Source organism: Falco cherrug, chromosome 7, assembly GCF_023634085.1.
Source record: "Falco cherrug isolate bFalChe1 chromosome 7, bFalChe1.pri, whole genome shotgun sequence".
Lineage (NCBI taxonomy): Eukaryota > Metazoa > Chordata > Aves > Falconiformes > Falconidae > Falco > Falco cherrug.
The window spans coordinates 23737054-23754725 of NC_073703.1; the positions used below are offsets into that span (position 1 = coordinate 23737054).

Here is a 17672-nt window from a genome sequence, read left to right on the forward strand (position 1 = left end):
CTTTCATGCAGAAGGATCCCAGGGTGCTTCATTACTTCCACACACATGCCAGCATGTTTGAAAGGCACAGAGGCATTTCACAAGAAACACGTCAGCTGTTTAATTCTGCACTCACAAACAGTTTGGGCCAGGAAGCAAGTAAGAATGAAGCTTATGTTCCCAGTTTACTACACATTTTCTAACCAGCTGTGATGAGGAATATGGGCATAAGAAACCGTACCTGAGCCTTTCCTTGAAGGGCAGAATGGAAGAATGTCTAGAGCTGTGCATTAATGTACTGTCATCACCATCTGTGCAGAAAGATCTGGGAGTACAGAGCTGTCAATAACAGCTGTATTTTCATTTGTTAAAAGCTGCAGGTTTTAAAAAAGAAAATTTCTGCTTACAGTGAATTTTGCTTTTAGGCTTCTGAGTTATGGGAATAATCTAGCATTTGCAGAGTGTTTTAAAGGCTGTGTTCTTTCCATTTGTGTATTACATGAGGAGCTTGGAAAATGAAGAATTCTAACTGCCATTTATTTCTGCTTATAAATATCTATTTCAAAAGTGCATCAAACACTTCAGAAAAAACAATTCAGCCAGTAGACAGAAACTTCAGATCGATCACAGTAGCACTGAGCTCTTATGGCAGGGATATTTGAATGGAAAGATGTAAATCACCACATTTCCCTTGAAATCAGTAGACCTATGGCTGCATTTGTGAAATTCTGGTCCCTTCTCTTCCATAGCGCACATTCAACAGAACCATGCATCAAGGCAGGACAGCCAAGAAGTGTTTGCAAGTTTGAGCCTTTCCTCTAGAAAAGGAAAGGGAGCAGGCAGCAAAAACCCTTGGTCAGAAGCAAAAAATACAGTCAGAAATTAATTTGGGTTGTTTCTTTTCCTGTTTCAGAGCCAGAACAAAGCCAAGCAATGCAGAGGCGCAGCAAATGAAGCAGGTGATGCTCTATTTGCAACTGAACTAAGATTTTTCTCAGCAAAGATCTACCACCACACTGATTTTGGTAAAGCAGCATCCAAATCACCCAGGCTGGCTCTGTCTGAAGTCAGGTTTCCCAGAGTCACCTACCCAAAGATTAATGAAGAAGCTTCTAAAGAATGACAACCTGATAGTCACCCACAATCACTTTCCTTTGTGGAAATGCAACTCTCCTGCTTTCATTAAAAAATTTATATAAGACCTCCTTTAGGGACTTCACCCAGAAAAGAAAAACTCTTCTTGAAGCAAGTTTGAAAGCACAAAAGAATGACAGTTGAATTGCTCCCAGCCAGCCCAAACCAGATACGCAGTCCTCAGGTTCCCTGTACATGAGCATGGTAGCATCCTCAAGCCAGAAACAAAGTATATACCCAGAAGGACCCACCAGCAGGCATCTGAACTGGTTCATGAGTTCAGACTTGTCCCTCACTGCTTGTAAAAGTTTCCATGCCTTACCTGTCTGGCTCAGCACGGAAAGAGCCTAAGGAGGCTCAGTGCCCAAGTATAGTCCAGGCTTTTCATCTCTGACTTGCATTATCCCCACTGTAAAGTTTATAGATGATCTGCAAACCATACAGACAGATTCCTTACTCTAATATATTGCAAAGAAAAAAACATATCTTTGTGACCCACCAGTTTCAGGTTCACATATTATTGTGATACTCTAGCAAACCAGGCCTAAAGTGTAAGAACTGCAGCAAAGTCCTAAGAGGCGGAAAAAAAGAAAGCCTGTATCTTTTTTTTGTTTCCTAACTGTTGGATTTCTATTACGCGTGTCTGTGTTTACAGAGAATGTGTACAAACAGAACATTGAGCAGCTGGATAAGGTCAGGACAGAGTGGGAACAGGAACACATCAAAACCTGCGAGGTAAACATTGACTTTTGTAGCAATGTATTTCTGCACTGGTTTTTTTATCCTACTTGCAGATATCAGTCTAAGATCTGAGATACTGTCCCAAGGGCTTTGCTGTTTGCTTTATATGGAATCTCAGTAGATGTCTTTGCAAAAATACTGCAAAAACTAGAGTTGATTTAGGCATAGTTGCTACCTGTCTTGCTTACACTCTCCCTGCCTGTTTGGCATATGTATGTAAATATTAAGGAGGGGAATAAGTGCAGAGGTGTGGGAAGGGGAACAATATATGAACTGGTACAATCTATTTGCAAGCATTTTCTGCCAGTTTTCACTTACAACTTAACGTAAGAATACACTAGCTTTGAGATGCCCTTTAGATTATGTTTTGCAAAAAGCATCCAGAATGGCTACTTGTTCCAATGCAGGAGAGGTTTTTGTCTTCATTTCATTTTAAATCTTACAGGTTCAATGGAGATTAAAAATAAAATTTTCTGGCTAAGCTAAAGAAGTACGTACCATAGCATTCTGAGAGCAAAAATATCTAAGGCACTCAGAATCTTTATTTTGTGTAGCACTTTATATCCACTTGCAAGAATATTTGCCGTCTGCTGTGGACTAATCTTTCAGTGGAAAGGTGGTGGTGAAAAACTGTTTCCATTATGTTTGAGGATGGACAAGATTTGCACTCGGCTAGTAAGTTTTGCACAATTTACAGGAACCCAAATCAGCCACACATTTGGTCATATTAATGCTTCAAGTACATTTGCCCATCTGCTGAAGTATGATTTCGCTATGTTTACTCATTGCGGGCTTTATTTCCAGATAAAATAAAATGCCAAGAGCATAGCTTTCCAGTTCTCTGCTTCCTCTTAAATATTCCCTATCTGGGAGAACTGGAAAGTCCCATGGCTAGCACAGCAGACTTTCCACAGGAATTGTGCCAAGCCTTATTTTTTCCCAAGATGCACATTTTCCCCTTTCTTAAAAAGCCATCAAACAAGCAAAATGTTCCACAACCTAACACACTTCATTTCTCCTCCGTGTCTAAATTCTGAATAGCCCACAGAGCTTGTGGCTTGCCTGCTGCTTAGTTCAAACAAGCATTCATAAAGGAAGGGCATCTTTAACACATTCTTTTAGAAGTGGTTGTAGATAGAAGAACTAATAGATTTTTTGAGGCGTTTAAAACTAGTAACCAGTACAAAAAGCCAGTTATCCCTGTGGTAACTTTTCTGACACCTCCTGCTTAAAACTACTGGCTGCATAGTGGGGAATCTGGAAGTGCCAAGGTTGCTTAGGTGTCTGGCTGCGCACTGCACATTCATGGCCCAAAAATCTTGGCTAGCAAGTGGCAGTGCTGGGACTACCATCATCATGGGGGCTGTGTGATACTCCTTGGCATGAGACGCCCCGGTTCACAGTCAGTCTGGTGACACAAGCTGAAAGAACCACAGGGGCTGTGTCTAACACACCACCCAGCTGTATTTTGCAAAGGGCCTGACAAGGCCGGAGTCACTACACTTGCCTCTCTGATGATCTGCATTTCCCGACAGGACATCATTTATCCGCAAAATTCCCAGCTGGCTTTTGTGCTATTTCAGCAGCCCCTTAGGGGCTAGGCTGCAGCCATAGGCTTTTTGTTCAGAATGGATATTGAAATACTCTCCACCCTTCAGGTTTTCCTTAAAAGCTTTTTCTGTCAGAAACCGGTTGCAACGCCAGCTTACACCCTTGACAGACTTTTTTCTGGTGTTTTTTTTTTAGATAGTAAGATATTCAATGGCAGGCAGTATGCCCAACTGAGTGTTCTGCTGAACATTGTATACATTTGTGGCATTCTGGACATAATTACTAGCAAGTAGAGATGGAAACAGATGGCTCGAAGCATCTGAGCTTTTCACACCTCATAGAAAACCAAAAATTGATGTTCTACTTATAACAGTACAACTTAGAGATCAGGGTGGGTTTTGTTGTTTTGTTTTGATTTTTTGATTTTTGTTAAGTTTTTAAAGCATTAGTTTATCTGCCTCTTCCCCCACCTCAGTTCACACCTCTCTCTCTTCCCCCTTCATTCTTCTCAAGCTGTGCCACAACATGAGAAAAACAGACAGATGAAAAGAAAGAAAAATGCCTTCTCTTTAGCATGAAAGTAACTTTAGAAACGAACAGAAGCAACTCAAGAGAGCCTCAAAGTTTGAAAAGAGAAAAGTTTGGAAAGACATTTTAGAAGGCAGAGATGGATAGTTTTGGCTCTACCTTTATCATAAATACAGCCCTTTCACACCAGCATTCTACTGATCAGTTAAACATCAACATTTCAGTGTGATGGGCAGACAAGACACCGACTCAGAAATCCTTGGCAGTAGAGGTAGTGGTCAAATCCAGATCCTGATTCCTCTCCTCTGCTTATTTTTGTCTACAGAACATAACTTTAATTTGATGCAATCAATTAAAACAAATTCTTGAGCATGAACAAGTAATGTATTTTCTCCAGTAATTGTAAACACATCCTTTACAAAGGATCCTTGCAGACTTATGAACCTGACCCAGAGAAGCCCCAGCCCTGTTGCTCCCTGCAATGCAAATAAATAACTACCATGAGGCTACATCACATCTCCTCTTTGGCTTTAGGTCTTCCAGCTCCAGGAGTGTGACCGCATCACCGTCCTCCGCAACTCGCTGTGGGTTCACTGCAACCAGCTCTCCATGCAGTGTGTGAAGGACGATGAGGTAGGGGCACCTGCCAACTCGCTTCATGTGCAGAGGAGCAAGGCTCTAACAACCAGCACTAGCTCACCCTTCTCTGTGCATCCTGTCTCCAGCAAACCGGCTGTTGCGCATGTTCAGTGAAGGGGGGGTACTCCGAGTCTAGCTTGCTCCCTCCAGATGTAAACATGCCTGCAGACAGTCTGTGTCACACTTGCTGGCACTTGCTGTCTCCCCTCAGTTTGCTGGGGAATGCTTCCAGCTACCAGAACGCTCAGTTGAGTATATCTGGGCTCAAGCACAACTTTCAGAAAGGCATCCAGTCATGGTCTCAAAATTGGAAGACAAAGAATACGCTAGTTATGACGCTGAATGATTGTTTCCTCCTGTTAATTTGTTGCATTGAAAAGCCCTGGACTGTCTTCATCCTCCTCTCTTAAAAGAATATCCAGAGCACAAATAAACAATTGCGTTTACAAGAATGTTTGTATGGGGGACAGGCCAAAGATCCATCCAGGTCAGACAGGTACCAAGTATAAAGTGTCTCCTAAGGGGAAATTACTAGAAAAGCATTAACTGTTGATTCAATACGAAATGTTAAAAATTAAATTAATTTTTTTTGATTCTGTTTTGTAGCTATATGAAGAGGTTCGGGTAAGCTTGGAGAACTGCATTGTAGAGTCAGACATAGACTACTTCATTAAGACCAAAATGACGGGAACACAACCTCCAGGTAATTATTCCAATTGGTCTTGTTAGATGAGTCACCCATCAGGCTGAGGCTGCAGGTGTGTGCTACACGCCTGTTGGAGCTGAAGCCAGCCAGAGCTTCTGCTCTGGCTATTCATTCCTACCCACTGCAGCTCACTTCCCCCGCACTGTGCTGCCACCGCTCCTTCTGCGGCACTGCGAGTGGGATAGCTGAATGATGCAGGTTAAAAATAACATTCCAGAAAAGAAGAACACAAGTTGTCCCGGCTTTGCAACCAGGCTTATTTCACAGTACTGACACCGCTAAAGAGGTGGCAAACTGCCTTGCAGAGATGGCAACTTCAGTTTCCTGCAACGGTGACAGGTCAGAGCCAGTTTATTGTGTAATTGCACCCTGGTGTCCCCTTGACAGACATGCTGCCTTTTAATTTATAGCACAGAGAAGACCAAACTTTGTATTGTTTTGTTCCACCTGCCCAATGGGGGATAGCATCTTTTGTCCACTCAGGAAGTTGTTTGTATAAGGGCAAGATTCTAACTGGGGGGAATTTTGAATGAAATTGGCTTTGCCCCAGCATGCAGAAGCCATGTAAGGTTTGCAGACTGTCCGGTAAAGCCAAAGCAGCCTTTTTATAACCTTCAATGACGAAGACATCTGGGCTGAAACAAGACCAAGACAGCAAGAGCTAAGAGCAGTTGCAAAACGAAAACATGCTGCTCCAGGGTAGGAGTTCTCCAAACATATCACCTATCTAAGGATAGGCTACCTGATGTTTCACACAGCCAGATACAACCCCCACCCTCGCACTTCAACAAGCAATACAAGATACCTACAGACTGAGTGAATGCTTGCACTTCTGTGCAGCTGCTGCAGTAAACAAAGATTCACAGCCTTTGTAAAAGGAGAGAAAAACCCCTACTGCATCTGCTGCATCTCTTCATTAGTTGATGATACATAATCTGGGCTGAAAAGATCTGTGGCTCCTTTTTTAAAAAAAAATCCGTGCACAGATACTGTTTCACTTCCACTAACCGCTCTAACACCGGACTGGAAGTCACAGGCAAACCCCCTTACCCTGCCCCCCGCAGTGTCCGCAGCGCTTATTTCCCTTCAGAGCGGGGAAATAAGCTATACTGGCATAAGAAAATTTTATACTGACAAAAACCTTTCATGCTGGGAGTTGTATAGGTACAAACACCAGCAGTCTGAAGGCCCTGTCCCAAGGGATAATTATCTCATACAGGAACAACTCCCACCCCTCTGGTTTTGTTGCAGAGTGCAGAGCTGGCAGCAATTACAGCCCAGGGACTGCTTCCGTGGAGCTGGGCGCTGCCACTAACTCAGCACTGAGCTACCCAAGGCGTTCTTCACTCAGCCTTTCTGTCATTACACCTATGATGATTAAGAATTAGGATATAGGGATTATTTTTTTTTTTTAATTAATATATCGAAACTGGTGCACTGGATGCCATTTTGCTGCTATAGTTTATTCTTCACAGAAGGAATTTAAATTCACTGATATAGAAGCATTTATCAAGGAAAAACTACATTTTCACTGGCAGAAGGGAGAACTATGCCTTCCAACAGTGTGAAACAACTTCTGTATACTAAGACATTTGTAATTCTCAGCTAGGTTTTGTTGTTTTTTTTCTGTGTGAGATTTCTCATTCTCCGGTTGCCTAGGCAATAGTCTGCAAACAACTCTTGGCTATGACAGGACTAAATTCTAATAAGAAACAGGTGGAAAAACCCTTGAGAGCTTTACAAAAGGCGAAGAAAAAGGCTTGCTTTTTTGTTGATTTTTTTGCCATCTTCTAGAAGTTCTGTAAGTAATATCCTAGTATCTCCACAGCTCTGGCTAATGACTTTGCACAGTAGCACATGGTGAGCTGTTGGCCTGTTTTATTGCTTGCAAAATGCAGGAGGAAAGCCACGTGTTTTGCACCTTCATCTTGACCAAACCTTTTGGGTTTCTTGATGCTGTTGCTCACTCCCCTCTTCTACCTAATCTTACAATGCATTATAGACTAGAAACTATACCAAGGTAACAATCTAGAAGGGTAACAGGAGACCCTTAAGTTGGTCAGAAAAATCCCTAATTAATGTGAGCCTTATTTGTAGGGGTTTTTCATACTCACTAGTTGTATGTGCCTGCTCTGCTTATGATCTTGGCTGATCCAATGTGAGAATGTCAACACAACCTTTAGCCGAAGTCCAATCTCTTTTCTTATTTTGCAGGTATCAGAACTGAGATAATATGGTATCACAGACTTAACTCATGTTTGACTTTACCACAGAGAAGGCAGAAAGGGTATACGGCCACCAGCTCTAAGTAACTAGACTAGATGTTATGAGACGCAAAATAAATAAATCCATCTGTAACTATTTAATCTGTAAAGCTAGACTTGGAAATGGTCTCCATTTCACCCTTAACGACACCATAAGGGAGAGTGAAGGAACTCTAACATAACTATATTTGAGAGAACCCCCAGATCTCTGTGAGTAAACAACAGAGGTGGACAGGGGAGATATGAAACTTAGGGAGACACTCAAGCACAAGGGGAGACCAGGAAATTCCTCATTATTGCTGCTGGCAATAATGTTCAGAAATCTCCCCAGCTCTGACAAGAATTCCTGAGTCAGTACATTAAGAAAAAAAGAAGCAAAACACACTGCAGCCAGCTGTATCATGAACATGGTCCCAGGCTCACAATGACCACGCTCTGCTCCCTTAATTCCTGAGCTTTAAGGCAACAGAGGAAACAGTCATGGAGCTAACTGCCTTCTTAATTAGGGTTAGCCACAGCCATTAGAATGGTTCTTCAGGACCTTGACTGTGTTTGGTTCAGGACAAGCATGCCTTTCTACCAAGGACACACCTGCTTAAAATCATCTGAATGCCTTTTCTTAATTCTCCAGCCCCCCTGAGCTGCTCCAGCTGCTTTACAGGCAGGAGCAGATAGGTGCTGTATTGTGGTTTGGTGCAGCAACCCCTGACAGTTGCATCTGGCTGCATTCTGGTGGGGAGAAAAAAGTTTTGCCTGTTTGAACATCTTATTTTTATTTTCTTGTTGCAGATGCGATAGGATATGAAAACTATTACAGCAGAGAACCAAACAGAAGCAACAGCAGCCCAACCCAGTCTTGTGGCATGATGAAGAGGTGAGTGGCACGCTTCAGTTCCCAGAATAGGTATCTCTCTGTATGAACAGCAATGTAAGATGACAGGCAACAGGACTTGTAAAGTTATTACTTCCTTCATCGTAGCAAGAGGCAGCTATGTATCTATAAATATAACTTGACAAAAGAAGTAAACCTATTAAAAACAGTCAGAGTAATTTTGCCATGTCCTAGTGGGAGGAGAGAGGGGATGAGTTTATAAAACAATTAGTTGGCCAGCAATGGATAGCAGCCGCTATTTCCTCTTTCCTCGTGAGTCACAGCACAGAGCAACAAAAATAATTTGTTCAAGGGAGGGCAAAGGTGAATCTTGCTAGGAGCAAAGGCTGGGGAGAGCTGTCTTTTCCAGCAGTATCTCCCAGCTTACTGCACCGCCCCACTGAGCAGAACAAAGAGCTGTGCTCTGTATCTAGAGCAAAGGAGAAAACACTTAGCAGAATAACTGTAATGATTAGGGAGGTGATTTTTCCTTTTCTGATCCATTTATGCTGGTAAATGCTGTAGCATGAATGCAGTTATATCAGCAGATGGGCAGGGTAGATCTATTGGTTTAAATATTTTATACTAAAATGGCTAATTCACAGTGGGAATGGCATCATATTTGAAGCAGAGGAGCTTTACACTTTGACAAGCCTTATTACATGGCAAGGAGCAGGCTGTGAACTCCCCTTTAAAATATGGTCCAGGCTTGTTAGTGGGCTGATTAGGTTTATATACAATACCTTGTTTTTCAGTGGGAAACCGGGTCTTCTATAATAATGAATTCTAACACTGCATTCTATAGTTACAGCAGACAACTGTACTGCCATTGAGAATATAACTGTGCTCTGCGTGGGCAAGTAGCGCAGAGAGACTCAGTCCAAGTTTTTCAGAAAGTGTTGAGTTTGGACATCCATCTTCCAGAAACACTGAGTGTTCACCAGCTGAAAAATCAGACCTTTGAAATATGCCTTAAGCATGAGATGCTGTTTCTAGCTGTGCTTGAGAATCTTAACCCATTTTCTCATTTTAGTTAGTCTCCAGTACCCAGCTGTGATACAGAAAATAACTAGGGATAGATTAAAAAAAAAGAATTTTCACTTAAACTCAGTTTTTACAAAAGGCCTATTATACAAGCTTTGTATGTTAAATTGTATCAGAGTTTTCCTTAAAGACAAAGAGATGGTAATTTCTTACACACAACTAATAATTCTCATAATATTAATGTTGTGAAATAATGGGAGTTTTGCATCACAAGCCTTTGAATCAACAACAAAATAGTATCTGATCCATTCTGTGGACAATTTAGTGATGGCCAATGGTTCTGCATTTTTAAAAATATATTTTTAACTGAAGATAAATATATCTACAGCATAAATGAAAACAGTCAGCCACAGGAAGAGGTGACATCTACCCAGTGCTGCAGCAGATGGAGGGAAGGTTGAGTCAGACAGCTGAGATGAAGGAATGCACATACCCAGCCCTGCTTACTCATTTTGTCATTGGCTTCTCTTCGTTCTGCAGATTCTCAGGACTACTGCATGGAAGCAGTAAAAACAACATGGAGATTGCCAGTCCTTCAGCCCCTCCTCTTGGTATGTATCTTCAGGAAATAAGTTTATCAGACGTGTTTGTTTTAGATCATATTGCTAAATCAGTCTTTGACACGGAGCAGAAAATGGTACAGCAAATATTCACATGTTGGCAGTCAAGAGTAAAGAGTAGTTTGGAAACAAATTTAATTGGATGTGTATTAAACAAATTTCACAGTTTGAACTGCCAAATAATCCATATAGTCTTCAAAACCTCTGTCTAGGCAAAAGGGAACTGTACATTCAGAATGACACGGTATGACTTAAATAGTTTGCTCCTAAGGTAGAATACGCTACCTCTAAAAAGCCCAAGAGAATACCTAAAGTTTTTAACAGACCAGGTTCATGCCTTATGAATGCAAATATCCATCTCATTTCACAGTTACACTGCCTTATTGTAAACCTTGCAGCTAGGCATTTATCAGATGACATTTAAAACATAGCATTTTGACTATGCAGAAAGTAACAGGTTATGACATTTTCATTGATTTAAAACAAAAACATTTTAACTGTGATTCTTGCCTGATGAAAATAAAAGCTGTTTTAGAACAGATTTAAAACGTACCCAGAACAATTTCCTTTGTCAGGCCTGCCTGCCTGGGCATCCAGAAATGAAGCCAGACTATCCTATTTGGTGCTCAGCCAGGGGGGACTCTCCAGTGCCATCAAACAGCAGCTGGACCTACCAGGCACCAGCCTGGGCTTGGGCACATGTAGAGCAACGCAGTGCTGAGCAGCTGAGGGTCGTCACTCTTCCTGAATGTCCTTAGGCTAGGGACTGGAGGGGAGAACATTCCCTGGAGAAGACCCTCAGGAATGGCAAACACACTGTGTTCGGAGTTTTCAACTGCTTCCATGCTTGTCTTTCAAAATTTGAGAAGTCAAGGAGCTGACGGTGCTCCTTAGAGCAGGACAACTAAACCACAGATTGACTGGGGGAAGGTACAGGCACCCTGGCCGCTCCGTGCGGTGTCGGAGCACTGTCATCCCACCAAGGGGTTTTATGTGGGAAACTTCTGCTCACCTCAACAGCAGGGGAAGCTGCCAGGCAGATGCTGGGAAGGAGTAAAAGGTTTCCCTAAGTATGACAAGCTGGATTAAAACATCTGCCAAAAAAGATATGTCAGTGACAAATAGCTATCTGGGAACTATGTAAACTACTGGAAAATGTCGGCACAATATTTTGCATTTTTCTCAAGGGAAAAAGAAAAGCTTTATGTGAGTCACTGAACTACCAGAATTTTATACTACCAGTAGCAACCATTTTAAACCACATTAATCACAGCATTTCCCATTTAGATCATTTGGATTGTGCTTTAGCAGGGTAAACATTTTTCCCAACCTGGATGAGGCTAAAGCTAGTTTCTGACCTCCCACAAATTTCAATGAGTGCATTGTCCTCTGATTAATGGGACACAGTTTTTGTGTAAGACTTTACCTACAGTTCACAGCAGCTTTTCTATACATGTACATCTCCAGACAGAGAGAACAGAAACCCTTGTATTTGTGAACTCTTGCATATGATCCTATGCATTTATAAGCAACTGAACTCTTTGTTTCTGTGGTGGTTTTGTTGTGTGTGTGTCATCCCCTGGCCCAGGAGAGAAAACAGACAGAGTCTATGCATCCATTTTTGTAAATGAACAAGCTGGAATCACATCATCACAGGACTACAGAGTACTTTATGACTACACAGCTCAGGTAATGAAAGTCTTCAAAATACCTCATAGCATCAGATTTAAAATAGATTATGTTGATCCAAACATTTTGAAAGTGTTAATTCTGTGAAGGAAGTGTTATCTTCACTTCACAGCCAGGGGTAGTTCAAGAATTATCGGTCAAGGTCACATGCAGAAGCCAGGAATCCCAACTGCCAGTTCTTGGTGCACATCACTAGACCATGCTGCCTCAAGATGAAATAATAAGATTTTTTGCAACTGATTAGTGTAATCACTCCTCAGCTGTTACAACCTCCTTCTAGAGATACAGAAGACAGCAAACACAAGGAAACTTTATTTTTTAGGGGGTGATGGCTAAGTATGCAGTATTGTGCATTTTGAACGTAAGTCTCTTGTGAAATGTTTTCCTAGGGCAAATGGCTACAAACTGTAGAATGTAAGAATACGTGTATGTAAGATACATATCTAGGAACTCTCCTCCATTTGATCTCACTTAGCATCTGGAGAATCCTGCTCCAGTTTAACACACTGGCATTCCATGCTGGAGAGGGCTGCAGGGCTGAATGTCCATAAAAAATGACACTCTTTCCCTGTACTTCTAATGTTGCAAGTTGCAGAACCACAGTGGACATGGTCCACGTACCAAAAGATTGTTACAAGGAGCAACCTGCATCCTTACCTGGGATATTGAACTCCCACTGGCTTCAGACCTATGTAGGCACAGTACCATTAGTAAAAGGCTATGAATGGACTGGTTATTAATGTTTTCTTACCAGATGGACTCCAGAACCTCTTGGACTCTTGCTAAACCATTAGCCTCCCCTAATGGGACTTTCACAGTTTAATTACATGTCAGTTTAAAGGTTTCTTTTATTAGCTTTAGATTAGCAGAAGGAGCAGCTAACAGTGCAGAGAGACCCTCACACCAAAGGGATCTGCCATCAATAGCCAACATTGAAGAAATGCTGGCATGTGACAAATTAGATAGCCAGAGAAATTATGAAAGCAGAGAAAGGGCTGGGAAGGAGCGCTTTCTCTTAGGTACAGTAACATTCTGACACCGTTTATTATAAGCTCTGTGTTTTAAACACTGTATTATTATCTGCCTGAAATTTCACCCAAGCAGAGCTGAAAGTACCTCACTATTAATGGCAGTTCCCCTGAGGAGACTGCAGGATATCTTTGTCAGATCCTTACTCCAGAAGTTGCCTTGAAAATATGACACACAGAGATTTTCCCTGCTGAGAAAAGACCCTGTTACTACTTTTAGTAAATTGTATATTGAGGCTTCTCACTTTTTGAGTCCGTTCTCACCTACTCATGTACATTAAATTTAGGTTTAGCTGATGCATCAGATGTATCTGGAAGCCTCTCCTACCCTGCTTTGTATTTTACTACACTGCAGGTAGCAGAGCGGCTTCCTATGGAAAATATGGAATATAGAAAAACCAGCAGCACTGAATGGGCTGATAGCCACTTGTGAGCTCAGCACTAGCTTACTTGCAACTACTGCATTTGTCTCGGAGGTAGAAGTTACCTATCGGAGGAAGAGTCACTGTACCTCCACTGGTCCTGCTGTTCCATATTAAAAGAACTGAGAAACCTATTTCAGGCCTGGATTAGTAGAGACGCTGTTGTCATCTCCCTTGGGAATTAAGCTGTCCACTGTATTATGTAGCAACAGCTGCAGCCTATGGAAGGGTCATGGTTTAGGACAGTCGTATTTAACCCTTTCTGGCATTCCCCAATGCTACAACAGTCAAGTTGCTCAGGAGGAGATACCATGAAGCCTGGGGAAATTTGAGGATCTTAAGGAAATAGCCATCTCAGTAGTGCTTAATCCCTCACTGTCTGGTATTTCAGGTTCATTCCCAAACACAAGGACACTGGCAGGCTGTTGATGAAAGGCAGGATAAAAAAACCCCAAACCCATCAGATATGATACATGCTTGGGCTCTCCTGTGCTCTCAGGTTAACCCTGTTTCCTTTCTCTATTTCCTTTCAGAATGTGGATGAACTGGACATCACTGAAGGAGACATTGTAGTTGTCATTGAAGAAAACGAGGATGGCTGGTGGACAGCCGAAAGGAATGGGCAGCGAGGCTTTGTGCCAGGGTCTTATCTTGAAAAGCTTTGATGAAAAGAAGCCCCAGTCATTAGACTGGAAAATATTCTATTACCGAAAACAAACAACACACAAGGTCTGCTTCAGCTGACCAAGGGCAACCCATAATACTATTTTCTGCAACTACAAGTCAGGAAATAACCAACTGACCATGCCTCCCTCTTCCTTACTCCTGCCCCATCCCAGAACCTCCTGGCCTACACTGTCTGCAAAAACCGTCTTCACCTCAGAGAGATTAGGACTTGCATTTCTTACCACAGTTCTTCCTGCCCTCGGCACACTGTGCTGCCATCAGTGTCACAAAGCTTGGCCAATCTGGGAGGAAAATCCGGCCCAGAACTTAACCGCACTAAAGGAAAAAGATGAAGGAAACAAGTGCTGTTTCTCCAGGATGGAGGAACACCTCCAGCCAGCCTGTGAGCCACCCTCGTGGTCACAGCAGCCATATTCTTGCCATGGATCCCCTCCTCTCCCTGCACAGCCCATGCACGCATTTTTGACAGTGAGGTGGAAAGCACACACAGAAAGCATATAGTTTTGATGTTGCAGGCTCTTAGCTGTACAAAGCAAGGAAGAAGCTCTCTTAAGTTCCTTTTAACAGCCCCCTTTCAAGCTACCCCCTTACAGCATGGGAGTAACCTGAGAGAAAGATGGGGAACCCTCCACTGTTCTTTGTCAGTCAGATGAAAATACAAAAACAAGGAATGCAGAGGGAGAGGAGAACCTGAAGGATTGAGACACATCACTAGTAAGAAAACATAAGGCACTTCCCATCACAGCCATCTCCTAACAGAATGAAACCCATGCTACCCATGGCTCTGCTTTGCACTGGATTCTGGGGCAGCAAAATAAGGACAGATGGTGAGCCAAAGGCTTGCTTGGTCAGATGGTTCCCCTGACACCTCACTGGGCTCTCTCATGTTTAAAAACCAACAAACCCAACAAATAAGCAAAACCTCCAGCAGTGCTGCACTGCCCTGATCCCCCTCCTCCGAACACCACAGAGAAGTGCCCGTTACCTCCTCATGCGATCTCCATACCCATGTCATCGATGCATTCTCCTTTCAACTCCTCTGTCCATCTGGCTGATCCTCTCCTTCTCTTCTGCCCACAGGCTTTTCTGTCTCTAACTGCTATCTACAGCCTCTGCACCTCTGGGGTGTCCTGGTTCCTTTCCAGACACTTTTAATGTCCTTGTTTTTAACAAACCAACCCTCTTCAGAGAAGTCGCACTGTGCAGGTTCACTTTATTTCAGATTTCAGCTCTATCAGTCTTTCTAGTTTAGTATTTAAGAACGTTCCCAACTGCCACTGTACTTATCAAGGGATCAATAGATACTTTCTGCCACTACTCCCTTTTCAATATTTTGAGACGGTTAAAAAAAAAAAAAAAAAAAAAAAAAAAAATCAGTGATTTGATCTGAAGCACAGCATGCTATTTCTGGGGGCAGAATGACCTTGTTTGCCAAGGTTTCAACTCTTAAAACTGAACCAACTCAATGAAAATGAATCAAATTGCTACCCACAAGGCACAGACAGGGAGACACTGTTAGCTAAGACCCAGCAGGAAAGACAAAGAGAAATCTAGACTGAAGAAAAAGCCAAAATGGTCAACACAATTACTCCTTAAACGAAACAGAAGGAAGGTTAGAGGCACTTGCAGTACCTTATTATAATTTCTTGCCTCAAGAACGGAATAAAAGTTGCTGCAGGCTCTTTTTCTTTAATTCCCTGCAGTTGCTGCGCAGTCCTCTGCACAGGCACACTGGTCCTTCCCACAGTTCCCCAAGTTACTCTGCAGTACATCTGCATCAGTGCTGAAGGGCTCTTAGTACCTTGCATTAGCACAGGCTCAGAGGAACTGCAGGAACTCAAATGGCATTTGAGGCACGAGGTTATATGAACAGCACTCTTGTTCAGGCTCAAGGAGTTAATGACAGGTTTCTGTGACCACATCTGAATTGAATAGTGATAGAAAGATGGTCCACAATAGCCTTCAACGAGGCCACAGCACTGTAAATAGTAGCTGTCAGAGACAACTACAACATTGCTCATTATGTCCAGCATAAGAAGAAACCTAACGTATGAGAGATTTAATATATTTTCTTCTTGAACACTCAATCTTCCACAAAGAGAACTGCAATAAACCGACAAATACTTAAATAAATTTAGGGAGGTATTTTTCAGATTATCTTAATTAAAGAGAAAAAATAAACCACTGAAATGCATCTCCTTTAATTATGTGACACGCAGATTTTGCTAAGCCACTTCGCTTCTCTGGGAGCCCAGACAGCCTCACACAAGACATTGCAGTACCCAGCCCTAGTTACCCTGAAATCCTGTTACAAATCACCTTTGCTTACACGTACCGCATGGTCTACATCACCGACAGCTAGTGGAATGGTGACTGCTGTTCCTACCCCATCATGTAATTTCATATTTTTGCTGTTAAACTCAGGAAACTGGTTTCCTTTCTACCCCTGTCATCTACTGTCAAGTAAATACCATTGTAAGTGCAAGAGGCTATAGACATTTCAAAATCTACTCAGTGTCATAACATTTGGGTCCCACATGCTAACTCCAGACTGTTCAGGAAATGAAAAAGCAGCAGCAACGTTTTTTCATGATTCCTCTGTTATTTACATTGAAGAATTTGGCTGATAAGTAGTTACCAAGCCATACCTAGGCAGTTTGCCCTATCGGTGTGGCAGCACTTGTCAGAAATAGAATAGAGATATCAAGAAATACCCACACCCTCTGAATACACCCACGTTTTAGGCGTCACCCACCCCTCATCAGTAGGAAAAGCAGGAAGGTCAAATGTAGGTTACTGCCTTAATAATATTGCCTTAATAACATTGTTCCCTCTCCAGCTGGGTAACACTTGGGCAACAAAACTGACACATTCAAGTGACCATTTAATTTTCATGTAAGATGGGAAACCAAGATGGATTCTTTCCAATGGGAGGCATTCCTAAACTAAACTTCAAGAGATTTGGTTCAAATTCTTTTGGACAAACACTTCTGATAAGCCTCCACTTCCATTTTGGCTACCGTTTCTTTGCAAGGAGGCACCAAGCAATATGAAGGGACACAAGAGTGGCAAAGTTGTGTATTTGTCAAGTTAACTCCTATTTCATAGTGCACTGACAATAAGCAGACTAACTCTTCACTGACATTGCCAGAGAGCAAGAAACACACTTTTGCCAGCTGCTCTGCAAAGGAGGGGGAACTAATTACCTAGCTTGTGGCTAGTATGTATACACAAACAAATTAAGAGAAGTTACAATAAAGTAACTGAGCTGGTTTTGACTTAGCACCGCAGGACTTCAGTTTGCATGACAGACAACAAATATCTTGTGCTAAAAATTTTCAGACCTCTAACTTAACTCTAGAAATCTTGACTAGGCCATAGGAAACAGGCATCATCTGTCCATTAAATGAGAGCAGCAAGAAAGACCAGAAGTCACTTCCCTGATAAGCCGGAACAGAACAGAAAGGGACCGAGGCTGACACCTGCTGCTCTTCTAGATGGATTTTGCATTTGAGGACCATGGCCATGAGATTGAGAAAAACTGTAGCAGTAATCTGTTCCATTATTCCTTTAACCACAACAAGAATTCAAAGGTTGAAAGTAGGTAATCCAGCCATCAGTACCCTTAAACTGGACTCAGATATGCATATTATTCTCTTCTACCATATTAATTAAGGAGAAGAACAGGAAAATCTGTTTAAAATTAACATTTAACCCATCACAACCATACATGAAGTGCAATGCAAGGCCCACCTCTGCACAGGACAGATTTCAGCTGCTGCATATGGCACGAAAAGCCCACAAGCCAGTAGTAAAACTTGGTGAAACA

General features: G+C 42.2%; 1 protein-coding gene across 3 annotated transcripts in view; it reads left to right on the plus strand.

Annotated features, from left to right (window-relative positions):
• Positions 1 to 15455, plus strand: part of PSTPIP1 (proline-serine-threonine phosphatase interacting protein 1) — a 54798-nt gene extending 39343 nt beyond the window's left edge. For all 3 annotated transcript variants that reach the window (XM_055715703.1, XM_055715704.1, XM_014282757.3), the window contains 8 exons: positions 893 to 938; positions 1769 to 1848; positions 4468 to 4566; positions 5179 to 5275; positions 8332 to 8416; positions 9938 to 10008; positions 11606 to 11706; positions 13690 to 15455. In XM_055715703.1, the coding sequence (XP_055571678.1) occupies positions 893 to 938; positions 1769 to 1848; positions 4468 to 4566; positions 5179 to 5275; positions 8332 to 8416; positions 9938 to 10008; positions 11606 to 11706; positions 13690 to 13821 (711 nt within the window). In that variant the 3' untranslated portion in view covers positions 13822 to 15455. The remainder of the gene's footprint in view (positions 1 to 892; positions 939 to 1768; positions 1849 to 4467; positions 4567 to 5178; positions 5276 to 8331; positions 8417 to 9937; positions 10009 to 11605; positions 11707 to 13689) is intronic.
• Positions 15456 to 17672: the final 2217 nt, after the last annotated feature.